At 44.6% G+C, this 26,323-nt stretch overlaps 2 protein-coding genes across 7 annotated transcripts in view; both read left to right on the top strand.

The window, feature by feature from the left end:
• The window catches only part of Adgrf2 (adhesion G protein-coupled receptor F2), a 37,799-nt gene extending 19,495 nt beyond the window's left edge, over positions 1 to 18,304 (top strand). Inside the window, exons 5-10 of the mRNA XM_028887256.2 lie at positions 76 to 318; positions 1,996 to 3,357; positions 8,448 to 8,489; positions 11,514 to 11,573; positions 13,868 to 13,944; positions 15,159 to 18,304. Of these exons, the coding sequence (XP_028743089.2) occupies positions 76 to 318; positions 1,996 to 3,357; positions 8,448 to 8,489; positions 11,514 to 11,573; positions 13,868 to 13,915 (1,755 nt within the window). The 3' untranslated portion in view covers positions 13,916 to 13,944; positions 15,159 to 18,304. The remainder of the gene's footprint in view (positions 1 to 75; positions 319 to 1,995; positions 3,358 to 8,447; positions 8,490 to 11,513; positions 11,574 to 13,867; positions 13,945 to 15,158) is intronic.
• An 826-nt stretch (positions 18,305 to 19,130) lies between these two features.
• Adgrf4 (adhesion G protein-coupled receptor F4) overlaps positions 19,131 to 26,323 on the top strand; it is a 30,621-nt gene continuing 23,428 nt past the window's right edge. For 4 of the 6 annotated variants that reach the window (XM_037199662.1, XM_037199660.1, XM_037199659.1 and 1 more), the window contains exon 1: positions 19,132 to 19,500. The gene's annotated coding sequence lies outside the window, so the exon portion shown is untranslated. Of the gene's footprint in view, positions 19,501 to 26,323 lie in introns of all 6 variants that reach the window. The other 2 variants (XM_037199661.1, XM_028887254.2) reach the window with 2 other exon arrangements.

Below are 26,323 nucleotides of genomic sequence, written 5' to 3'. Positions count from 1 at the left end.
TCTAAATTCCAGCAAAAGTACTTTTGTATTTAATATAAACTAATAAAGGATTTCTTTACTTTGGTCCTGTTTCAGGAGGGTGTGGAATTATTTTCCAATGTTCAATCATCGGAATCAACTGTAGCTCTCCATGAGACTCACAGACAATCTCACACTATAACAGATATGCTGATGGAAAAATGCCCAAAGGATTTGTCTTGCATCATCAGAAACATTCAGAAGTCTCCCCGAATGCCAGGAAACATTGCTGTGGTGGTAGAGCTCTTGCATAACATCTCGACAGCTCTAACCAGAGAGGTCAATGAGGAAAAGATGAAGGTGCGTGAGCTTGCAGATCAGGCAGTGTTCTCTCTTTGGGGAAGGAATTTAGGTTAGTTGGAATACCCTCTGAGCTTCCCAGGGATTGGGAACCACATTTTCCTCCTCGATATTTCCAATGTCCCACATAAAAAGTGCTTCATGAATCTTATAGAGGGAAGAATAGTAAACAAAAGAATAAAATAAACACATCAGGTCAAGACATGTTAGTAGAGAGAGCTTACTTGGTTCTGTGGTACTCATCTCAGTCTTTTTTATATTTCCCCGGGGTCTGGGTCTGTGATGGGTTGAATCCAGGAGGAGTTGAGTCCATAAGAAGTTGAGCTTTTGAAGGGTTGGTTTTATGAGGGGTAGAATCTGTGAGGGTCCAAGGCTGTGAGGGATTGATTCTATGACTGCATGAGCCTTCAAAGGCCTGGGTCTTGGAGGAGTTGAGCCTGTGAGGTTATGAGTCTGTTGGGGGCCAGAGTTGACTCTGCTTTCCTAAAGCATATTTAAGCTACTGAAATTATTGAAGAAACACTGTGGGTTGTGGACAAAGGAAGACTCACGTTCATTTGTGAATTAGAACAAGTTGTTAAAATGGGAAGCAAAATAAATGGCCCAACCTTTGAACTACAGAAATGTGAAAAGGAATTGGATTCATTTCTTCGTGGTTTTGATGCTTGAAGTAGTCAGTAGTGAAGGGTGATCCAACCTCTGTGGTCAAGTTCTAGTTTTCAGCATATTTCTATATAGGGTCCTGCAGCAGAGCTGGGACCAATAGATGCCAGCTACATTGTGGGTACTCTGAAAGGGCAATTGAATGATGGGTTTTGCTCAGGTATACAGTGGAACTGTTGGTAGAAATGAGCATGTAAAGGCTGTGTACCTTTAGGTCTCATGGGAAGGCATTGAACAAATAAGAGGAAAACAAGGCAAGGAATTCCTTTACAGATAAATCCTCTAAATGGTATCCAATGGGGTGTGTGTGTGTGTGTGTGTGTGTGTGTGTGTGTGTGTGTGTGTGTGTAGGGGGGGTATGTATGTGTACATGTATGGGTGAGGACTCATGTGTGTGTAGGTGTTCATGTGTTGGAGGTCAGAGAGTGATGTCAAATGTCTTTTTCAGTTTCTTTCCCCATTATTTTTTGAGACAGAGTCTCTTGCTGATCCTGGAGATTATTGATTTGGTTATATTATTAACTGGCCGAATGAGGTTCGGAGATTCACCTGTCTCTGCCTCCCTAGTGCTGGGATTATGAATGTGCCACAATGTCCATCTTTAACATGGTGCTGGGGATCCGAAGTTGGGTTCAGATTGGGTAGAATGGCAAGCACTTTAGTGACTGAGCTGTTTCTGGGCCCCTGTCCAACCTTCTGATGTTGTGATATGGTATTGTCATCTACAAATGTGTTGGGCTGCATTATTACCTATTATGGGATGCATGCAGTGTGTGGGTTGGACATGGCTGCAAGTAAACTTAATCTTTACTGTGCAAGCACATCACCAGGGGTTCAATTAAGATTCTGAATATGATCCACTGAGTTTAGGGTGGATGTGAGATTCTGCAATCCAAAGAGGTCTCTGGGAGTGCCTATGCTACTGGTTAGAAGGACACATTTTGTAAAGCAAGTCTTTTATGTATTGGGAGTTTCAAAGGGTGGCTCACGACTAATACCAGTTCTTCTTTGCAGAGTTACAGCGCCATGGCTAACCATATTCTTAACAGCAAGAGCATATCAAATTGGACCTTCATCCAAGACAGAAACAGCAGCTGTGTCTTGCTTCAATCAATCAATTCATTTGCAAGCAAGCTATTTGTGAAGGAACATCCCATCAACATATCACACGTCTTCATTCATACCATGGGTACCATCATGTCCAAGGACAGCCTTGGGAAGAATTTCACTTTCTCAATGCGCATTAATGATACAAGTGATGAAGTCATTGGGAGGGTACTGCTCACAGCTGAAGAGCTTCAGAAGGTTCCTTCTCCTTCCCAGGTCATCAGCATTGCGTTTCCAACCCTTGGGGCCATCCTGGAAGCCAGCCTTTTGGAAAACATGACCGTGAATGGGCTTGTCCTGTCTGTCATTTTGCCTAAGGAGCTTAAAAAAATCTCGCTGATGTTTGAAAAGATCAGCAAGGCAGAAGGGAGGAAGTCCCAGTGCGTGGGCTGGCACTCCCTGGAGAGCAGATGGGACCAGCAAGCTTGTCAGCTGATGCGAGAAAACTCCCAGCAAGCTGTTTGCAGGTGCTGGCCGAGCAAGTCATTCACCTCTTTCTCCATTCTCATGTCACCCGACACCTTGGAGAACCCGGTTCTAATTTACATCACGTACATAGGCCTGGGCGTTTCCATCTGCAGCCTGATCATCTGCCTGTCCATTGAGGCCTTAGTCTGGAGTCAAGTAACGAAGACAGAGATCTCATATTTACGTCACCTGTGTATTGCTAACATTGCGGCCACCTTGCTGATGGCTGATGTGTGGTTCATTGTGGCTTCCTTCCTCAGTGGTCCGGTATCCCACCACAATGGATGTGTGGCTGCAACATTTTTTGTTCACTTCTTCTATCTGGCTGTGTTTTTCTGGATGCTTGCCAAGGCCCTCCTGATTCTCTATGGAATTCTGATCGTGTTCCATACACTGCCCAAGTCATTCCTGGTGGCCTCTCTCTTCCTAGTGGGCTATGGGTGCCCTTTGGTGATCGCTGTTATCACATTGGCTGTGACAGAGCCTAGAAAAGGCTACCTCCGGCCTGAGGCCTGCTGGCTTAACTGGGACATGACCAAGGCTCTCCTGGCCTTTGTGGTCCCAGCTCTGGCCATCGTAGTAGTAAACCTGGTCACAGTCACGCTGGTTGTCATCAAGACCCAGAGAGCTGCCATTGGCAGTTCCATGTTCCAGGAAGTAAGGGCCATCGTGAGGATCTGTAAGAACATCGCCATCCTCACACCACTGCTGGGGCTGACCTGGGGATTCGGAATAGCCACAGTCGTCGATGGTCGCTCCCTGGCCTTCCACATTATCTTCTCCTTACTCAATGCGTTACAGGTAAGTCCGGATGCTGTGGTAGAATCTGAAGCGAGACAGTATGTGCAGCTGTGATCACAAAACAGCTGCATATACTGTCTCGCTCCAGAAACATGTGGCACCATGTTTCATGCAGAAGACAATGAAATAGAGATTCATTTTTGTTTCAGAAAGGCCCGGATTTGAATTCCGACTCTTGTATTCACTAAGAATATGTAGCATGATCTTTGCATGTCTAGTTTTTGCAAGCATGTTTTTCTCATACAAAAGGAGAGTATAATGCCACCACTTTCTAGGGCTGCTCAGAAAATGAAATAAATGATGAATTTGAAAGCAACAAGTTCAAATACTAAAATTAGGTACCAAAGATCATAAATACCTGTTAATAGGCTGAGGGTTTGTTTTTTTTTTTTTTTTTAAAGATGTATCTTATGTATCTAGGCTAGCCTCAAACTCACTATGATCTTAAATTTCTGATCTTCTTGCCTCCATCTCCCAGGTACTGGGATTACAAGTGTACACCACCGTGCATCATTTATGGGGTCCTGGGCCTTGAACTCAGGGCGTCATGCATGCTAGGCAAACACTCTACCAAGTGAGCTGTATCGCTAAAGCCCTGAGTTGTTACTATTTAGGAAGCAAGCAATCACCTCTTCTAAAATTTAGTCTTAGACTGGAGGTGTTACACTTTTTACACTTGTTAGGTTGTCTGCTACTTAGACTTTTTAGATAGCAGTGTGGGCCATGTTATTTGAACAAGGCAAGTTATACAAAGAAGCTTTAAAGTCATTTCTTCTCACCCTTCTCACACTTGTATGGGTTAAGCAATGTTCACAGTTCCATGTGTATCCTTGGCAAATTCTTTCCGTACACTTATACAAATATATGCTTAATATGAGAATTGAAAACTTACATGTATTCTTATGTACCTGTTAGGCAAGCATGCCTCCAACATTCCGTTTTAGATGGTGTTGGAGGTCAAACTAGGGTTTTGTAGGCTGTGCTTTGCCCACTGAATGACATCATAGCTACGATGCGACTTTCTCATTTCAAATTGTATCTTAGTCTTCCACTGGTCTAGTGTATAGGATCTATTCAATGTCTAGGCAATGTTTTCTATTTAACATTTTCTTTCTTGATTGAAATTATGTACATTAAATATAAAGATTGCAATGAATTAAAAAGAAAGCTTTTAGTTTCCTGAAGAAATGAAGCTAAACATTGTTCTGGGGGTGTGTGGAGTAGACAGTGAAAGTATTTTCAAATATGTGGTAATGGGGACTTCGAATCAAATATCTACTCATTTTTCTCTTTCAAAATGTGACTATATATGATTCACTTTATATAGTAAACATTTTGATGCAGTACTGGTGTAACATTTTAAATGTTGGCTATTTTCTATATTTCTATGAAAAGTGTTACTGCAGTCTAGATTTATAGCAATGCCAGTAATTTTCAATTCATGACACATCTTTACAAAGCTGGTCATCGATGGGTCTAAGGTAAGACCCCAGGGTTTCTAACTTTCAGCTCAGTGAGTCTTCAGGCTACTCTTTATAAACCCTTAAAAAATACCTGTCTCAAGTGAAAGCAATGCCTTTCCTTGCTCTCCTCAGGCTAGCTGACTTGTGACTCTTGTTTTGGATTGAACTGTGAGCACCTGAGTTTGGATACTGCGGACATTTTCACTTATAATAGGATCAACTTGAAACTCGGGTTGTTTTCTGACTTTACTTCTGGCAAGGAGAAGGATGAAGTCATTGGGATGCCAGTACCTATGAGGTAGTGGGCAGCTGCCAACTAGTGTGAGCGAGGGCTAGACACTGGGATAGGAGAAGGCAGAGCTACACTGGCTTGTACTGGCTCATGGAAGGTTTTTTTGTGAGCTGGTTATAGACACAGCCATCAGTAAAATTCAGTGGCACCGATTCACAGGGACGTGAATTAGACTAAAAACAACAGTCATGTGCTCCCCAAACTTCTTTGTTTGTCTGTTTTGATACACTCTCTGCCTGTCTCTGTAGCAGGGCATCCTTGGGATGCTCAGTGAGGGAGGAAAGGGAGCAGAGCCTGGGGTCCTCTGAGGTCAGATACAATCAACCGGATGAGAAGCAGCAGCAGAGATGGGCTTAAGGTGAGGGGCAGCTGAGGACGACTGAGTAAAAGCAAGATTCTGAAACAGGAAGGAAGGCAGAAGATGCAGGAAGCAAGTCCTTCTAAAGCTGTTCTACAGGACATGATCGGGAGCCTAGCCGGCCCCTCCACGAGTGGAGTATTAGTGTGGAGTCAGTGGCTGCCTCCGGTGTCACGGTGGCTGCTGCCTCTTTCCTCTCCCGTGTTCCCTGGGAGCTATTGTGGGCTGGGTGGGATTTTGAGACACCCTCAGCTCCCAAAGCCATTTTAGTAGGAGAATAAAGCATAATAGACTAAAACCTGGGAGAAGACTTCAGGCTTACCTGCTTACATTATGCTTTGTCCCCCGAAAGAGATGGGGAGAATCTGCTCCTGCTGATTTTTTAAAAAAGATTTATTCTTTCATCTATTCTCTGTTAGATATTGAACTCTGTGAATGAACTTCCTACAAGGTGACATAAACCAATGAAAAGTGATTTTGATGGAATACTTTAATGTTGCATATTTGTGGCTATATAGACTCAGGTTGGGTAATAAAATTATTAGGCTGGGGATATAGTTTAGTGGTAGAGTCCTTGCCTGACATATTCAAAGCCCCTAGTTCAATCCCCAGTATCCCCTCCACATAAAGAGACCACAAAAAGTTATTAAATATATGTACATCTGAATATAAAATCAACATACACTGGTTCTGTGCCTATTATTATTATTATTATTTGTTTTTTGATACATTCTCTATATATAGTCCTAACTATCCTGGAACTCACTATGTAGACTGGCTGGCCTTAAACTCAGAGATATCCACCTGCCTCTGCCTCCTGAGTGCTGGGATAAAAGACTACTTTGCCTGATGCCAATTATTATTTTAAAGGTTGAATATATGAATATATAAAAACAACCCCAGGGAATTAAAACTCCTATGAGGAGAGACAGACTTTTTAGTCCATCAGCCAAAACCAAAACCCAAACAGAAAACCAAACAAAAACAAAACCCCACAAATTTGTGCAGAGGAAATATTCTACAATTGTGGTTTTTAGATGTCTTAGTTGCTGTTCTATTACTGTGAGGAGACACCATGACCAAGACAACTCTCAAAAGAAAGCATTTGCCTGGGGGCTTGGCTATAGTTCAGAGTATTAATCCATGATCATCATGGCAGGAAGCAGACAGGGACGGGGCTGGAGCAGTAGCTGAGAGCTCTGCATTCTGATCTGCAGATTGCAAGAAGAGAGAGAAATTGAGTCTAGTGGGGTGGGCTTTTGAAACCTCCAAGCCCACCTCTAGTGACACAGCTCCTCTAACAAAGCCACACCCCCTAATCCTTTCCAAACAGTTCTACTGAGCATTCAAACCTATAAGCCTTTGGGGGCCATTCCCATTCAAACTTCTACACTAAATTAAAAAAAAAGTTCCTGGGTCAATTTCATTCATATTTTGATTTTGAAATGCACCCCTAGTACCAAAGCAAGCTGATGTATATCTGTTCCAAGGGTATTTACAAGAATAATACTTTGTAAACTAATGGTTGATGTCAACCATGACATGTTCATGCTAGAGTTAGTGGCAGCTGTAGGCTTAGGGGTGTGAGAGCCAGTAAAATGGCACAGTAGGTGAAAGAGCTTGATACACAAGCCTGACAACCTGAGCTCCATCCTGGAACACATGGAAAAAGCCAGATACATTGGTGAGCATCTGTTACCCAGAACTCCTCCCAGAAGATGGGAGATCAACTGGAGAATTGCCTCATGGACCAGCTAGGATGGAGTGTACAGTATGGCAGAAATAAGAGAGACCCTAACTCTACAGTGTGGACAGCCAAAACTGACCCCTGAAAACAAGTCTCTGACTTCTACATGTGTGCCGTGGTACCCATCCACACATCCACTCACAGTTATATATACATAAACTACACACACGTCAATCATAGGTAAAATTAAACAATTGTAAGCATTTCTAAAAGAAGAGTTTACACAAACATACAGCTTGATAAAATCTCCATGCGGACAAGCTTGAGTATTTATGGACTGTCTACATGGGAAAGTGCATTCCAATACATTAGAGGAAGGAATGAACTGCCTGGCTTCACACTGGTCCCTGTCATCTTCCATCTGTCAGCCGCATTTTCATCAAATTGTGGTAGCAATAGGCTGTTGTTCTCACTGCATCTTTATGGTGGCAGCCGCATTCCTCTGACTGGCTCACATTCAGTTGGGAAACCAGAGTGATGTAGCAAGGGGATGCCTACAGGGAAGGTCAGTTTCTTGCCTTCCCTGTCCATCCACCACCCAAGTCATTCAGCATCCAAGAAGTGAGTCTAAGGGATGCTGCTGTCTACAGCCTTTTAAAAGTTGTGCTTCTGAACTTCCTTTTCCTCATCAGAAGATTGGGCCTTTCCTTGAAATTTCCTTCCTCCAGGGAGGTTTTGTGTTGTTACTAGTGGAAATGTGAAAATATGAAAACAAAACTTCAAATGGATTGTAGCTCTGGAAGATGGTCTTTGTTTCACAGACGGGGTCTTCCTCTGCATGGATGATGTGAGGGGTTATGGGCTACCAAATGTGCCTGCTTTTCTTTGTGCTGTGGAAGTGTGTTTTATTAATTACTGCTCAGGGACTGCAAGCCTGTACTCCTATACATCTTTTTTCAATCATTATATCCTGGGGGCAACAGCTCCTGAGAAATGAAAAGCATTTTCATGGCACTCAACCTGAAGTTTCTAAGATGTCCCTGCATAAAGCAATAGTTTGTTGTGTCTACAGTGGCCAGAACTCTTGGTTGAATATTTTTTTTAGACAATATCTGTTGAACAAATGAGTAGGGCATGAGTAGGCCTTGTGGCCTTAGACTAGGGAATGAGAAGACTAGATAGAGTTCTTTCCTTATGGCCAAAATAGTAGTGATGTGATGAATGCCACACTTGTTATTCTTACCATCATTGTATTATAAATGGATCTTCTTCCCCCTCCATCTTTCACAGGGCTTCTTCATCCTGGTGTTTGGAACAATCCTGGATCCGAAGGTACTGTATGTGAACCATTCTTGGCTTTCCTGCATTGAGTACTTGACCTGAAATGCTGACTTTTAAAGAACACTTATTGAACTTTGACCTCAGTCATCTGTGCAGTCACCTGAAACAGAGCATCAGCCTTCTTTTTTCAAAAAATTGTTTTGAGGTTTTATTTATTTTTATATGGATGAGTGTTTGCCTGAGATGATGTTTGTGTACCAAGTGTTGTAGTGCCTGGAGAGCCCAGAAGGTGTTGGATCACCTGGAACTAGAGTTACAGAAGATTGTGAGCTGCCATATAGGTGCTGGGAATTGAACCCTGGTCCTCTGGAAGAGCAGCCAGTGCTCTTAACTTCTGAGCTGTCTCTTCAGCCCCATCAGGGTTTTTTTTTAATGCAGGTGATTGTTATCATCATCCTTAAAGCTGTTTTGAGGATACACATTTTATGGACTTTAGCTCTAAACCCCAAAACAATCGAGGCCATTTCTATTCTCTGTCTTGTAGATGAGAAAAGGGAGACTTGGGATGAAGAAACAGCTTGCTCTAGATCCCACTCTGATTTCTTATGGCAGAGACAGAATTATTTTTATATTAAGAAATTGTTTTCACCCATTTTACACACCAATCAAAGATCCCCCTCTTCCCTCCTCCTGCCTCCCCAGCCTTCCCCTCCCAACCCACCCTCCACTCCACCAGAATGTAAGGCCTCCCATGGGGAGCACATCCCATAGTGGCAAGTCTAAGCCCTTCCTTCTGCCTCAAGGCTGCACGAGGTGTCCCATCACAGGTAGTGGGCTCCAAAAAGTCCACTCATGCACCAGGGATGGATTCTGATCCTACAGTCAGGGGACCCCCCAAGAAGATCAAGCTACATAATTGTCTCGCCATGCAGAGGGCCTAGTCCAATCCCATGCAGGCTCCACAGCCAGAAACGGAATTTTTAGCTAAATCTCACAGTGTTATTTTGGGAGGATGCCTCTTGGATTTGAAGGATGTATGTCAGGAATGGCCCCTAGTGCACTGCAGAACTGCTCCATGAGGGACACCAAGGGGTTCAGTTCCCAGCACTCACGTGGTAGCTCACATCCCAGTCATCCCAGTTACAGGGGATCTGACACCTTCTTCTGACCTCCAGGGGCAGTGCATGCACATAGTACAGAGACATACATGCATGCAAACAATCCACATCCATAAAGTAGAAAGTTAAAAAAAAAGGCTAAAAAAATAGTGAAAAAGGAGCAACGCCAAAATGAAATTGAAAGCACAGCACCCACCTTCACTTTAGGGTATTATATTTTGAAAGTATTGATGTCACTGAAGTTAACATCGAAGGTTTGTGAGAGGAGTTTTAAAAATGTCCTTTGATTGTCTTACCAAGATGCTACGCCAACCTAAAAGTCACTCAGAGGTAAAACAGCAGAGTTATACTTGATATTTCTACGTGTAGATGGTCTCAGACTTACAACATTCCAACTCACAACCCTTTTGAGTTTACCATTGTGCGAAATGGTACTCATTCAGCAGAAACACCATTTTGGACTGAGCTCTTTTCCTGGGCTAGCATCTTGCAGCATGGTACTCTCTTCCCAGACTGGGCAGGGGCAGTAAGCTACAGCTTTGAGTCAGCCGTGAGCTTGCAATGGTAAACAGCCAACACTCCACGGTGTCACAAAGCTGTGGTGTTCAGTACATAGGTACACCAAGTGCAATTTTGATTTAAGATATTTTCAGCTTACAATCGGCGTGTTTTGATGCACCCCAACCCCTCCACAAGGAGCATCTATGCTAGCCATGCTTCACAGTGCTTGTGAGTTCCAGATTTTAAAAGAAGAAGCTGTAAAGCAACTTTATAAGTGAAAACACGCAGGAAGCATGTCATAATTGCCAGGGTTGTGCGTCTGGTAACTGTGACACCATAACAGCACAACAAACAACAGCATCGTTGCTCTGTGTGGCACAGTTAGATACAAAGAATTCCAAGCTATGCAGTCTCTGTCAAGGTCAGAATCTCTTCATTAGAATTAAAATGTAAAAGACAAATGCAGGAAATGTCACGGGACCAGACATGATGGATAGATGCAAAGGAATAAGGAGTCCTGAAAATCCTAACATCAGTTGAAAACTGAGCATGTCTTCCAACATGCACTTACATTTAAAGTGAATACTATGCACATTATGAAATTCAAGATTTTAAAAAGGATCAGAGCAGGAAATGCCAATAGAAGTGCCAGCCTGGCTTTGAAGATCCCAGTGGGTGCCAGGAGCGCCTCCCTCCCTTACATACTGCAGCAAGGACTTTGCATCTTCAGGGAAGGATGAAGGCTCCCTGAGCTGGAGGGCTTTCACCGCCATTAGTTTGGAGACAACGTATGCAGGGCCTTGGAAAGAAGCATTTTCCTTGGCAGAAGGGAGAAAGGAAAAGAAACAGAAGAGGGCTGGGGAGGGAGTCAGGAAGGGCTACAGTGGATGGACATGAATCCCAGGCCTGGATATTTATCTGTGCGGCGGACTGAGTTTAGATGTTATTTAATCTTGGAGTGTCAGGGGACAATCATATCTGCCTTTCAGGATTATTTTCTTTATAGAATGGGATGACAGATAAGAAAGACACTGTAAACATAAAAATTATCACCATCATCATCATCATAATCATTTCCTTAGTTCTGGACCCAGTGTTACCTTGCATCTCCTTTATAGAAGGTTTGAGTAATTTCGAATGAGATGTGATGGACTGCTTTAATGGTTCAAAAAATAATGCCAAAGCTGTAATTGGAATCCACGAGCTTGTGCAAGCTTGCTTCTTAGCCACTGGGTCCATTCATGTTTAAGACTGCAGACACATGTGTGCTCCAGAAGCTGCCCTTCCTCTGGACCTCCTCATCTCCCTGATTTTCTCCAGCTCAGTGCACCATGTGATGAATCCCGCCAAAAGGACCCAGCTGGCCACTGGTTCCCTTGCCACAGTATTTGCCACATCCAAGCATATTGTTAACTTATAAATGTTTAATTATTAACCCATTTTGTTTAATTTCCAGATAAGAGAAGCCTTAAAGAGTCGAGTAGCATCTGCCAAATGGATCTCCAGAGTATCAGAGGTGAACGCTTTGTTTCTTTTCATTTGACAAGGTAGCAGTGTAAAATCTTTTGGTGTGGATTTTTCCTGGGTTCAGAATCATTATAGAGTATGATGTCCAAATATGAAGGTGAATGTTTAAATGTATAACGAGGGGGGTGACAAGGTGGCAGGTGTTGTAGGTATGAAATAGGAAGTGGGTGACTAGAAGGAGAAATGAAACAGGAAACCATGAAATAGGAAGAGGGTGATCAGAAGGAGAAGTGAAAGGAGATGAGCGATCTCAGGCTCCCAGGACAGTCTGTTGGTCCCCTCTGATATTGTTCAGTTGACCACACACAAAGTGTGAGAATTCCAGGGAAGCACACACTGAAACCCTATACAAAGGTATATACAAAGGACTTCCCAGGAGCTTGATTATCAAGGAAGCAGTTTCCATGGTTACCAGAGTGGCATAGGCACAGGGCCAGTTCAGGGATGTGGTGGAGGTGCTCCAGTCATGGTGTGGGGACTGGACTGTGAGGTGCCTTTACCTTATCCTCTCTTTCTATAATTTACAAACTTCATGGTGATGCAAGACTGTTGTGAGTGAGGGAAGAACTGAAAATGTTTACACATCAGCAAAAGGGACTCAGGGTTAACCTAAGGAATGTACCCAACCACAGAAGGTGATCTGTGGCTTTGATTCATCACCTGCCACTCCTTGGCCTTGTAGAGCTGTGTGCCTGGGCACCCATGGCTGAGTGCATCACTTTTCATTTCTGTATCTGTTTTCCCACCCCATTTCTTCCTGCTTATCTCCACCTCCCCTTTCTTTTCCTATCCTCTTCCTCTTTACACGTAGCCAAGCTTTGGTCACTTTCTTAGTCCTTCCCAGGAGATTACCGACTTCTCTATATTCTCTCCCATCTTAAAAAAAGGGGCAAATTTACTGAGAACAGACATTTCCTCCAACAAGGCTACACCTCCTAATCCTCTCAAATAGTGAGTGCCACTCCGTGGTGACCAAGTATTCAACTCTGTGAGCCTACAGGGGCCATTCTCATTCACACCACTACAGGCTCTCTTCTCTGACTTGGCCTGAGTATTTCAACTCTCTTCAAAGTAGTGGCCTTGGTCCTTTCCATGTGTGGTTTTAGAATGATCTATTCAGGCCACCGTAGAGAAATTCTGGCCTTTGGTGCCTAAGAAAAAGTCATTTTTCTCCACCTCTCTTGATTTACATAAGTCAGAAAGACACCTAGCCCTTCTTTATTGTTAATGGTCCGAGTCAGTGGTTTTTGATGTTGGCTGTATCTTAGAAACATCTTGGAAGCTTAAAATAACAACAAAAACAAACAAACAAACAAACAAACAAACAAACAAACAAACAAAAAACCCACACCAAACCACAATCCAGGCCTCACCCAGAAATTATACCAGAAACTCTCGAGGCTTGAGCCTAAGCACTTATTTTAAGCTCTGCAGTGATTCTGCCCTGTGGCCAGGGTTAAGAGCCTCTAGTCTAAGTACAACATATATTTACCCTTCATTTGGCATTTCTTCCTTCAGTCTGCTCAGCAGCTCTAGGCCATTGCCCGTCATTAGCCTTAACACCCTCACCAGAGTACAGAAGTGGAGTTACCATCCATTTGTCTGTTCTGCTTTGAGGGCCTCTAATCCCTGGTAGCAATCTTTTACAGTGCAGATTTAACTCACCTTTCATGGTACCCGTCTGGACAGGACCAGTCCCAGTTCCCCAACACCCAAGACAACATACGTTCTTGTGTTCATTTTGTAGCTGACAAGATGAGCTAGCCTGCGCTCAGGTAGCCACAGATCTGGCAATGTGTAAATGTCTTGACTCTTTAGACAACACATGTCTAAAACATACCCAAAAGATCCTTTGGCACATGAGCATCACAAAGGGGTAGGGGGGGACTTTAAATTTGAGGATCTGAGTAGAACAGCTGTACAGAAGTGCAGGGCACCAGGCTCCTTTCCTCTCTCCACCCTCTCTCCCCTCTCCTCTCCCTTCCCACCCCTCTCCTCATCTCCTCTACACTCCCTTCCCCTAGGAAAGAGTGCTCTCTTTTCTTTCCTCTCCTCCTCATCCTTCTTTGGAATTCTCTAGGGCCAGGTTATGGTAGAGAAGGACCCCCTAGACAAGCCCGTCACTCACTATGTTGTTAGTTTTCATATAAACAGGAAAGGAGGAGGTGGTGTGACAGGGTAAAATAGCTTCCCATGCCTCAGATTCTCTGGGCACCCAGAATCACCGTGATCATTGCAGACTGACTGGGGATGATAAATGCAATCATATTTTGTCTTCAACAGGACCTATCTTCTGAATTCTCTTGCCACCCTACCAAAGGGCCAAGCTAACCAACCAGGATACATCCCTAACACGGGAGGTGAGTATGCAGTAAAAGAGTCGCCAAGTGAGCTTTGAGCTTATGGCATTTCTTTGATTGTCATTAGAAATAAATTCTCTTCTTCTTGTCTTGGTAAGGCACATTCTTGGGTTGCTAAAATTTTTGTCCCATAAAACAATAAGGCATATCTGAGAAGGCTTATGACCCAGCCTGGGTGTGCTTAAGGGGGCTGAGGAGGGATCCTCTCTCTTCCTGGATCCCTCTGCCCCATCTCTTCTTCTGTTTTCTAATCTCAGGACATCTTGCATCAGCAACGTCACCAAATCTCCTACTTTTCCTTTCCCTAGTCTTAAAAGGTCAAGAAATTATGACTGACAATATGGGGGAGAGGCCTCAGGGTGAGGACATAGAAGCTGGACAGAGTCATAGGGAACTAGATTTAGAGGAATAAGCCGTAGAGAAATTAATTTAGAGCCATGTAGAGGGACACAGTAACTCAGGTTTGGAAGAGAGCCAACCAGCTACAGAGTGCTCTAGAACAACACGGTGGAAGGCAGAGACAAGCACACAAACATACCGAAGCGCCCACATCCCTGGGAAGACTCACAGAGATGGGAAGTATGTGTGAGAGGTATATGAGGGACTCAGAGAAGTGCAGAATGACACAGAAAGGATGATGTACACACAGACCAGGACTCACACAGAGTGCAGAGAAACAGAGAGATGCAGAGAGAGAACTGTGGTATGTAAAGTGAGTCTCCCATCCCCTACTTTAACACATCCAGGCTCCAGCAGCCTTTTCGGCTTTGACCATAGCCCAAGACCTTGCAGAGAGACATGGTTCTTTTCTGAGAGAAGTTATACTTCAAAGGAAATGGGTTCCGTTGTGTTTAACACATGCATCTGCAATCCCAGCACCTGGGAGGGGGAGGCAGGAGGATCACGACTGTGATGTCATCCTCAGTTACATAAAAGGTTTGAGGCTAACCTGTGCTACCTGAGATCTTGCCTCACCCCATTCCTGAAATGAAGTGGTTCATGTTAGAGAAAGGCAAGGCTTGAGACTCAGCTCCTGTGGGGAATAGAACAAGACAATTTCCTGGGTTCCAGAGAGCCTTATAGGAAGAGACTGTGCGCTGGGCAGCTGCACTCTACCAAAGAGGCTTGTACAGAGCAGAGTCAGCGTGCAAGTGTGAAGCATCCGTGTCTTGCTACTTGAATGTTTAAGCTGTGATTTTTCTGTTTTTGACAAGGTTGCTCATTCCTGGAATGGCAGTGCCTGAGGAAGCATGCACTTAACTCCTGTCCTCTTGCCACTGGGTACTTTGAAGGAAGCCTCCCACACCTCAGAGCTGATGGAGGAGGGGGTGACATGTGGAAAGCATGAAGGCCCTTTTATAGAAGCTGTTCCGTGCTTCTAAACACGTCTTGCCCACCAACTGCAAACCTGTATACGACACACTAAGCATCTGCAAGGGATAGGAAGACAAAGTGGGTCACAGCGACAGGGTCTCACTGGTGCCTCCACCTCCACATTGCTGGGTCATAAATTATCGTCAGGGAGAGAGCTTGGCTTGTCTCAGCAAAGGCAGCCCAGGATGCAACGTGTTGGATTCTACATGAGCACCCTGAAGAATAGTCTCCAACAGTTGGACTGACTTTAAGTGACTCACAGCTGGTTCTCTGTATAGCGGGAGGCTTCTGCCAGTATATTCTACTTTTTCAAGGTCAAATTGATTAGATGGCCAAGCCTGGCTTGGATGTGTAATGCAACTTCTTTGCTAGTGAACCAAGTGAAAAGTATAGTGTTTGAATCGGACTTGATGCCTGTTTTAAGATGAGGTGGAAGCCTGGACCTGTAAGTCATGGCTCTGCTAGCCTGGGCCAACTCTGTTGGCTTGCAGAGCTCCACTTTCTCTTCCAGAGCATGGGGCCTCTGAGGGGCTTTCTGCTTGCACCTTCAGACAAGAGAGGCTGCTGAAACCTGGATGAGGGAGGGGACATAGATTTCAAGCCCTGTGCTGTTCATTTCCCTAGCTGTATGTGAACATATTCAACATTCAAAGCAGATGTCACCTGATAGAGAACAAGGCTGGGCAGTAGAAGGCCTCTCCAAAGCAGGTCCACAGGTGGCTGCCCCCGAAGAAAAGCAGGGGTTACAGACAAAGGGATACAGACAGATGCCCAAGCCGTTGTCCTATCCTGAGGCCAGTATTCTTGATGTTCTACCCCAGGTGGGAGGCTGGGCATGAAGGGCACTGCTGGAACCCCAGCACTTGGGAGGCAGAGACACAGAGAGATGCTCTGAGTTGGAGGCCACTTTGGTTTACATGGTGAGTTCTCAATGGGCCGACGCTCTTCTAATAAAACAAACACCCCTCCCCCCAAATAAAAACCAAACCACAGCAAAAACCCCAGTTAAAACCCCAACAAAACACACACGGGCAAGTGAGGCTCACTTTGCGGGTGAGTAGCTCTCTTTCTCCTTCATGTGTGTGTGTGAGAACGTGTTTGCTGTTTGTGTGTGGGCGGTGTCTGCACACATGTGCGGGTGTGCCCTCGAAATTCAGGAGAGGATGTCTGCTGTCCTGCTCAGTGACTCTCTGCCTTATTTCTTTGAGATAGGGTCTCTCACTGAACCTGGAGCTGGACTCCAGCCAGCAAGCCTCAGTGACCTCCCCTTACCCGCCACCCACAGATTACAGGTGGGCACGGCTGTATCTGTGTTTTAGTGTGGGATTGGGGGATCTGAAGTAAGTTCTCATGCTCGTACAATGGGGACTCTTAGCAGTTAGCCCTCTCCCCAGCCTACCCACACGCACTTAACACAAAAAAGAAATACTTCCTTTAAGTAGGGAAGCCTGAGAGGGCACAGTTACCAGGAAGATGAATTAGAAGATGGGAAAGAATGTACCGGCTAGAAAAAGTCATCTTTCCAGTGCTGTGCTTATGTTGGGGCATGGCACCCTTTTCATGTATCAGAAGTGGTCTAGTTAGTGACACTCCGGTGTATCCCTGGAGCTCTTTAAATGAAGAAGATGGGGTAGACGACACAGTGCTGGTATCCTCAGTGCAGATATGGCAGCATCATGAGAACTATCACTTGCTGGCGGTCAATGTGATGAAGTCAAGGTGGAGTCTCATGTGGCTAATAGGTAGAAGAAGGCTGATGTGCACTCAGCTTGGAAAAGGCTAAGCGTTGTTCCATGTGGAGATGAGAACCCTGTGCACAAGGAGAGAGGGAGGGAATCATCTTTTGTTTGTATTATGTGTTGAGCAGGTGTGTCGGGCTTGAAAGCACTCAGCTCAGGTGCACTCACTCTGTGACCGGAGGGTGAAATCACTAACTAAGCAAGGCCTGTGGATGCTAAGAGGACCCCTGCCCCTGGCATTTCTAGGGAATCTCTTGAAGAACTCTAGCCTTCTCTCCCATAGTCCAAAATCCACTTCGGCATCTTGAAAGAGGTCAGGGGACTACACAGACTAAGGTGACTTGTGTGACCCTCAATAAAGACACTTGCAGTATGCTTCTCACATCTCACAAAGATGTGGTAAGGTCAGATGACTCAAGAAGACACTGTTCTGAAGCAGCTTTGTGACTTGGATGGACACATTACACGGCCCTCCTTGGAAAATCGCTTAAATTCTTTAGAATCTGGTTTCCTCATTTGTGAGTGGGGGCTAGTGAGTCTACCTCCTAGGATTATTGTAATGATTCAAAAGAGTAAAGTATTTATGACAGTAATTGGAAATAATAACTGCTCATTAAAATGTTCATTTCTTTTATTAGTGTGCCTGTGAATACATGCACATACAGATATACACACATACACAAATAAACACACAGCCATGGCCTTTGGCATGAGTTTGAATGAAGATATCCTCTTGGGAACAAGTTAATTGACTTCTAAATAAAACAATGAAGCATTTGATTTTGTCTGTGTAGCATCGAGGTTACACAGAGCTAGCCAGTCAAACCCACTGGGGCTCATGGAATGAGCCTGCTATCCAGTGTTGCCAGATCATAATGCATAGTTCCTTGGGGCTACCATGGGGCCCCCCTCATTCTGTGGTGTTTCTAAGGCTGACTTTCCTTTCTGCTGTCTCTGAGGGGTCTTTCCTGACTGCTCTCCGACGTACTTTCCTATAGCATTTACAATCTGTGCTCTTCACTTCCCAGGAATAGTTACTGTGCTATATAGTGTGTTTCGTTTGGTTTTTTCTTTCTATATGTTTTCTTTTCCAGATAAGTTTGTGAATCTTTAGGAAGAGGCTGGCTTTGTATTTGATAACCACTTTGTAACTTTCTTTTGCATGCTGATAGGGCAACCAAGTGTCTTACAACAGAGTGTATTCGGTAAATATGTTTGTTCAATAAAGTCCTTTGATTACACAACCACTTGAGACTGTTTTTTTTTCCTGAATCACAAATGGCCCAGTACTTAATGACCTACATAGAACTGACCCATTTCTACAAATGTTGCTTCCTTGACCTGCATTGCTCTGAGTTGTGTAACACAACTACCTCTCACTTATTACTCTTTCTTGTCACCCCCCCCCCATAACTTCTAAGTGAGGAATTATGGTACTTGGGGAAAGAAGGCTTATAAGCAGGAGATACCAGAATTAGGATATGTGGGACTCTGGTGGTGAGGACACTAATCCAGACTGAGTAGTCAGTTGGAAGCTGGGTCAGGTGACGCTTTCTCCAGGTGGAGGCTATACCTTCTACCTCTGCATTATCCATTGGCATGGAGAGACTGCAAGGAACTTACCGTATTCCATAGAAATAAAAGAACTAGTAAGTAGTGCCTGGCAAGATGGCTCAGTGGGTAAAGGCACCTGCCACCAAGCCCGATGACCTGAGTTTGATTCCTGGGACTCATGATTCCTGCAAGTTGTCCTCTGACTTCCACATGTGCCATGACACCCATGCATGCGGGTGCACATGCATGCGTGTGCACACACACACACACCCCCACAGATAAATAAACTAAAAAAGAAAAGAAGAAACATAAATCTCTCTGGCGCCACAGTAGAGACTAGCTCATAATTTGCCGGCCACTTTCTCGGTCAGTTTTCTCCAAATTCATAGGTACAGGTAAAATACAATCATAGCCTCTTAAAACCATAAACAATAGTGGCAGAACCTTGCATGTTGTCACCCTTGTTCTAATTCCACCAGGGAAGACGCAACACAGACTCTCATGTGATCATCTGAGATAAAGATGAAGACGCGAAGGACAAACAAGTGACTCACTTGAATGGACTCGCTTCAGACAAGAGAAACCTGTAATTTCTCTTAGGCGTGCTTGACAGACCCACTGTGGGGTGAATCATAGCCTCACACAAGCCTTGAGGCTGTGGGCCGCTCTGCAGTGGCCAGATTGGCTTCTCATTATCAGGCAGTTGCTTCTCACTCGGGCCTCCAGGACTGCCTTTTCAAAAGATGGAGATGGGTCACCGTCACTGAAGGGGGCTGGAGAGTTTCGGTGTGGACCCGTGATGGTGGGGCACCATGGTAGGCAGTTCAGTGCTGACTTTCCTGCCAGGTGACTGCCGGTCTCTGAGCTGCTAGACCTACTTCCTGAGTGCGTGAGTACATGGCCCATACTGTTACCTCTTTCCTGGTAAAGAGCTGATTCTTTCTTGCACCTGTTCCAGAATGAGGGAAATGGGTCATTTGGGATGGTGTTTCCGGGAACGCTTGATTCTGCAGCGTCCCCTCCTTAATGCGGTTTCGAATTTGGCTAGCTCAGAGTTGGAGTGTCTGTGTTATATTTCTTTTTCTGCATGGAGTCATCTGTCAGGCTCGAATTGCTCATTCCTTGGAGTGAAAATGCAATGTGCCTTGCCAGGCAATTAGCCTCATTGCCTCTCCACTGTCTCCATGCCAGAGAAATTTCAACTCCCTTTAGATGGAATGCAAGGCTTTAAAATTCTGCTTTCTTCTTTTCATGAACCCCGCAAATTGTCTTTATGGCAATGTAAAGGAAAGCACGACCCACAGTGCCTGCTGGGAACCCTTCCTACGGCGCCCCCCTCGTCTGAGTGGTCAGCGTGGGTTGCCCGAAGGCCTGTGCTCTGGACTCAGAGGGAAACTGCAGACGCTTTGGGTTCTTCCTTTATTGGGTGTTGTATTGTTGGCTACATGATTACTGTCAGCACTCCGGTGAGCATCCTTCATAGAACAGAGAAATCGCCAGCACCAATAATTACTTTATAATTATTTAAGTATTGTGAGATAGTTGGTGAGATGAAGATGCCTTCCAGCTCTGAAACTGTGTGATTCTTGAGAGCTGTCAGCATTTGAATCCAGATACAAAGCGGTGGATAGAAACCATCTAAAATAGCCAGGAAGAGATGGGTCTGATTTTATGTCTCGTAGTAGGTCTCTGCCACCAAGGCTCTGTTCCTCACCTATGGTGAAAGAGAACCAGTAAAAGCACGTCGGTAGATTCTGTTATTGAGGTCAAGATGGAAACAAGTCATCTAGCCATCTGATGTTATAATCAAAATTCTAATTATACAACAAGAGTAGCAATATGTAGTTATGGAATTAGGCTTAGGGGAACAACACACACACACACACACACACACACACACACACACACACACACACACCCCTCTCACTCTTCAGTTCCTTATCCTCCAGTTAACCTTTGTGAATTAGTCATTCCCATAAGACAGTGGGATTTGTCAAGGAGTATGAAGCCAGTTGTTGCCTACAAGGTTAATAGACAAGTGAGAATGTCCCCCGTCCTCCGTCCCCCCCCCCCCCCCGCCCCATGCCCATCACTGGAGGGGAGATCATCAAGAACTTTGAGAGCTCACATGCCAATCATCCTTCACCACTGTCTGCTTTATGGTTCCTGGCCTGACCTTTTCTCATTTTCTTTGGGATCCCGATGCCAGCCCTTTCCGGGCGTGTTGAGACCGGTGTGGAATACCTCGGCATGTGTGACTCATCCTACAGCTTCATCTAGTGAGTGACAGGAGTGAGTTCCAGGACCCAGAAAGACTGGTTATCACGTTGAATTACAAACTCACTCAGAAACTCGGTTCTGTGTACAGGAAAGGGGAACAAATAGGAGGTGGTGTTCAGGAACAGACAGTTCTTCTCATCTGTCTAGAGGGGCAGTGTTTTATGACTTAATATGGAGATACAGCACAGAGAGACACATGCACAGTCACCACCACTGTGTCCTCATTCTGCCTCGCTTCCTTCCCCTCCCCTCCCCTCTCTCCCTTTTCTTCTTCTCTTTCCTTCATTCACTCCTTTCCCTTCCTTCCTTCCTCCTTCCCTCCCTCCATATCTCTTCCTACATGAAACTTCACAAACATTTTTTTTTTTTTTTAAATCAGGGCCCAGATGGTGCAACAAAACGGAGGCCCGATGAGAGGGAGAACATTTCTACCAAATTCAGCAGGTTCTAAAAACTGTCGGGAGTTTCATATTCCAGGGCCTCCTGTGTCTGTGTGCTCCATACCCACATCTTTAATCGCAGATGAAAAGCGGCAGGGAAGGTCCTGTGTGGGAACTGAGTACGTGCAGACCTGTCTGTCACTATTATTTCCTAAACAACTCGGAATGACAACTATGCACAGAGCCTTTGAGACAGTGTGCCGTGCAGGACAGGCCTTGTGCAAACGCTTGCACCATTTTTCTGGAGAAGACCTGAACACATAGGGATTTGGGTATCTGAAGGAGGCTACTGAGGGACATCTGTGTGCTCATCTGCTTCTTGAGGGCAGAAGAGTTTCCTCATGATCTTAGAGCCAAACCTTCAGATGGTGGGCAAGGATCTTCACTCACTCATTCAATCTGCAGGCTCGTTCCGTTCACTCACTCATTTGTTCAACAAGTGTTTCCCACTCTGAGTGGGTGCTGAGTGGGCTGCAGATGGAGAAAGGGCAAGTGTCCATCTCCTGACTAACAGGAATTTTTCCCCCTCTTTTTAGTTGTGGCCTGCTTTCTCTTGGGTTCACTTGACCCACTGTGATTAGAACTCTTCCACAGAGGGTTGTGAGATGTTCAGGACAGTAAACAGGTTGGGGGGGGTGTTAGTTACTTAATACTCCACTCAGGACTGGCTAGTGGGTTTAGTTGCATTTTCTCCTTAAGCCTTTGAGGCCAACCCATGTTATTTTCTTTCTGTAATCACCAGGTTACAACAGGGAGCCTGGCTGTATTTGACAGCTTGAAATTGCTGTTTATTATCATGTGAGAAGTGAAGGTGGATGGTGGCGGCCAATTCACGCTTTTGTCAGGGTGTGCAGAGAGACACGCTGCTCCGGAGGGAAGGAGGGACCTGGACTGTGTGTGCTTCAGCCACTTTTATAGGTCCTGAGAAACTGCCACGCTAGGTGGCTTGCATGCTTTTATCGCTCAAATTAGTACCTTGTGCTAGTCACTCCGGGAATAAGGTGTGGATCTGCCCTCACTGGGGTCTAGTATAGAAACCGGAGAGAGGTTCTTCGCAAATGACAAGTGGCTCGCTATTTACGTCATTGCTGCCGCGGATGACCTCAAACTAGAGTTCAGTGGTATTTGGTTTACTCCTCAATTTTCATTTCCGATTCTGTCCTTGAGTTTTTCCAGAGCTTTGGTGTGAGAGACGCAAGTGCCTCCCATGAACATACCGCCATAGGGATGGGCATTGGCTAGATGCCCGACAAATATACCTGGGGTCCAAACCCAGATAGCTGAGTGTGTTTTCCTCTGAGACAGCGTGGTTTTCACAGGATAGCAGCTTTATATGACTCAAGGCATTTAAAAAGATTTACCTTTGTTTTTAATTATGTATAGGCTTGTGCGTGAGTATGTATACACGAACGTGGGTGTGCACAGTGGCAGGTCTCTTAGAACTGGAGTTACAGGTAGTTGTGAATCACCTGACCTGAATATTGGGAGCTGAACCCAGTTTTTTTGCCAGAGCAGCAGAGTCTCTTTCTCTTGAGCCATGTCAACAGTCCCTCTGGGTGTTTGTTAAAGAGTGTGCATGCATGCTTTGCTTCCACATATGTTTGTGCCATCATGTACGTGAAGTATCTGCAGAGACTGGAAGAGGGTCCCTCGGATATGAGCTACAGAAGGTTGTGAGATGCCATGTGGGTGCTGGGAATTGAACCTGGATCTTGTGAAAGAACAGCCAGTGCTTTTAACCTCTGAGCCATCTAGCCAACCTCGTCTCAGCAGCCGAAGCATTTTTTAATGCTGGTGAAATTTTGGTAAAATCTGGGTGAAACAATACTGTTACTGAAATAATTTCAGTGCTGTGTGTGTGTGTGTGTGTGTGTGTGTGTGTGTGTGTGTGTGTGTGTGTGTATCTATACTTATTGGGGCCAAGAGAGAGTCTAGTGTAGTATATATTGTTCCCTAGGTTGAGTTGATAGTGGAACACCTTTATAGATTATGAAACTAAGGTTCCACAAAATCCCATTTAGGAACCTTAATCCAATATACAGAAAACCTACATTGCCTATTAGAGGAAAACAGACAGAGCTCTCAAATTCAAAGGAAACTGAAGCCAGTGGATATAAATGCCCCGATTGTTAAAAGTTTCTTTTGTTTTATTTTTTTTTCACACTTGGTACCCATTGCAAATGGTTGAAAATTGGTAGATAATAGTAAACTGTCCCAGATATACATGTGCGCTACTGTAAGAACCCTGCTTATTCTGTTTCCTCCCACAGGGCTCTAGCCCCACCCCACCCCGCCCCCATCTGTCTGTCTGTCTGTCTGTTTGTCTGTCTCTGTCTCCTTCTCCATCATGCTCTGAGGATCGAAGCCAAGACCCTTCCTAAATCAAGTGAGTGTTTTTACCATGCAACCATACACCTATCCCTGGATTAGGGCCTTGATTTAAGAAGCCTGTGAACTATCTTCAAATTGGGAGCTTCTCTACTACCAAACCCATGGTTCATAGCAATAGATGTTCAGGATGCACACACACACACTTTGCCGACAAGCTGAACATACTACAGAACAGAGCTGAGCATCACATATGTGCAGCAATACTGGGGATTCTTCACTGCCCGCAAACACTCTCAAAGGCTCTGTGAATGCAGAAGCCGTACCGCTGGGAATTCCATAAATCATATCACATCACTGGGCCTGAGTTTCCTTCAGCAAGTTGGCCTCCCTCCCTCCGTCTCTCTTCCCCACTCCGTTCTCTTTCTTTCCCTCCCTCCTTCCTTTTCTTCCTTCCTTCCTTTGACAGGAACTTCCTGTGTAAGCCAGAATGGCCTCAAACTCACAAACGTCCTGCTTCAGCCCGTGTACCAGGAGTACCAGTGTACACCACCATGCCTGACAAGCTTTAAACCAAACTCCTATACTGAAAATGGTGTAGGGAAAGCAGCCCTCGTCTTGAAGCCTCAGGTGTGGCTGTTATTATTTACAAATGCCTCTTCGGGCATTTCATCTATTGGTACATTGCTTGTTCTCTTTTCTAGTGGAGGAGACTTTGTTCAATCTTCAGAATTTGTTCTACATATTTGGTCCTGAGTGTATCTTTTATCTCTGATACACATACCTTGAGAGGAAGATTTCAGAATAATCATGAAGAAGAGTAAAGAGGAAGGATTAAAATGACCATGTCAGTCAAAGGACTGAAAACCCCGACAATGACAGTCAACATTGTAGTGGACTGTCTGTCTTTTAACTGACAGGAGATAATGCATTAGAGGCTTGTGAGTTTATATAATGGGTCACAGCCAATGTGTGAGAAGGCAGCAATAGACTAAAGTAGCACACAAGATAAAAATATCAGACGTATCAGGGTATCTGTTAGAGTGTGTGTGTGTTGAGGGGGATGTTTTCATCATAATAAAATGTTTAAAGTGGAAAATTGTGTTTTTTCAGTTTCGTATATAGAAATCTGTATTTGTATATGCATACTGACTCATATGTATGCTGTTTTCTATTGTGCCATGGTAACAAAATTTGAAAGTCAGGCGTGTCTGTGAAATGTGTGGGAACTTTAAGAGGACTTATACAGGTTCTTCTGGTATTTTGTTTTGTGATGGTTAGCTAACCATCACAATGTCTTCTGTGGCATTGCTCAGCACAACCATGCACCAATCAGATATCGGGGCCTCTTTCCACCCACACTGTAAGATCCTGAATTCTGTGCACAGAATCCCCATGTCCTTGCAAATTCACTGCCATTCCTCAGCCGCTGTTCCTCCTGCTCCTGTATCCCTGCTCAGACTTCCTTTTGATTTTTTCCTTTTATTGAAAATAGATTTTTTTCCCTCACGTAATATATCCTAATTACTCTTTCTCCTCCCTCTACTCCTCCCAGTTCCTCCTCACCTCCTCTCCCATTTAGATCCATCTCCTTTCTGTCTCTCAGAAAGCAAATAGGCTTCTAAGGGACAAAAATAAGATAAAATATAATAAGGTAAAACAAAAACTAACACACCAGAATTGGACAAAACAAACAGAAGGAAAAAAGCCCAAGAGAAGGCACGTGAATCAGAGACCCCCTTGTTTGCACACTCAGGAATCCAATGAAAACACTAAGCTGGAAGCCGTGATGTATACACAGAGGACCTGGGTTAGACTCTCTCAGGTCCTGTGCATACTGCCTCAGTTTCTGGGAGTTCATGCGTTCTTTGACCATGCTGATTTAGAGGGCTTTGTTTCCTTGGTGTCCTCCATCCCCTCTGGCTCTTACAGTCTTTCTGCCCCTTCTTTCACAGAGTTCCTGGAACCCTGAGGGGAGGGATTTGTTGGAGAAATTCCTTTAGGGTTGAGGGTTCTAGGTCTCTCACTCTCTGCATAATGTTGGGTTGTGGATCTTTGTATTTGTTTCCATCTGCTGCAGAAGGAAGTGTCTCTGATTGATAGATGAACAAGGCACTGATCTATAAGTGTAGCAGAATGTCATTAGGAGTCTTATTTTGCTATTGTTATTTTTTTAGAACAGTAGTATTTGGTTTTACCCTGGGTCCCTGGGCTATCTAGTTTCAGGTTCTTGGCCACCTGAGCAGAGTCACATATGGGTTCTGCCTTGTATTGGGGAGCAGGCCTTAAGTCAAACCAGACATTGGCTAGTTACTCCCACAAGCTTTCTGCCACCATTGCCCCGGCGTATCTTGCAGGCAGGACAGCATTGTAGATCAAAGGGTTTGTAGCTGGGTTGGTGTATATGTTTCTCTTTTGATTGCATGCAGAGTACCTTCCTGTACCAAATACACCAGCATGTAGGGATGAAGGTTCTATGTAGGCACCTGCTTTACTTCTCCACGTTCAATGAGTTGTGTAGACATTATCTTCAGCAATGGGGCCTTGCTGTCAGTTTGTGGAGAGCAACCTATAGTCTTGGAAACAGTGTGGGTTATTTGAGGATTCCCATGGGACCCTTTTGTCTAACAATTCAGTTAGATATAACCCAATCTCAGTACTGGA

This window comes from Peromyscus leucopus, chromosome 16_21 (genome assembly GCF_004664715.2).
Source record: "Peromyscus leucopus breed LL Stock chromosome 16_21, UCI_PerLeu_2.1, whole genome shotgun sequence".
Classification (NCBI taxonomy): domain Eukaryota; kingdom Metazoa; phylum Chordata; class Mammalia; order Rodentia; family Cricetidae; genus Peromyscus; species Peromyscus leucopus.
The sequence above is the reverse complement of the archived record's forward strand: the minus strand, read 5'-3'. Positions and strand labels throughout refer to the sequence as shown.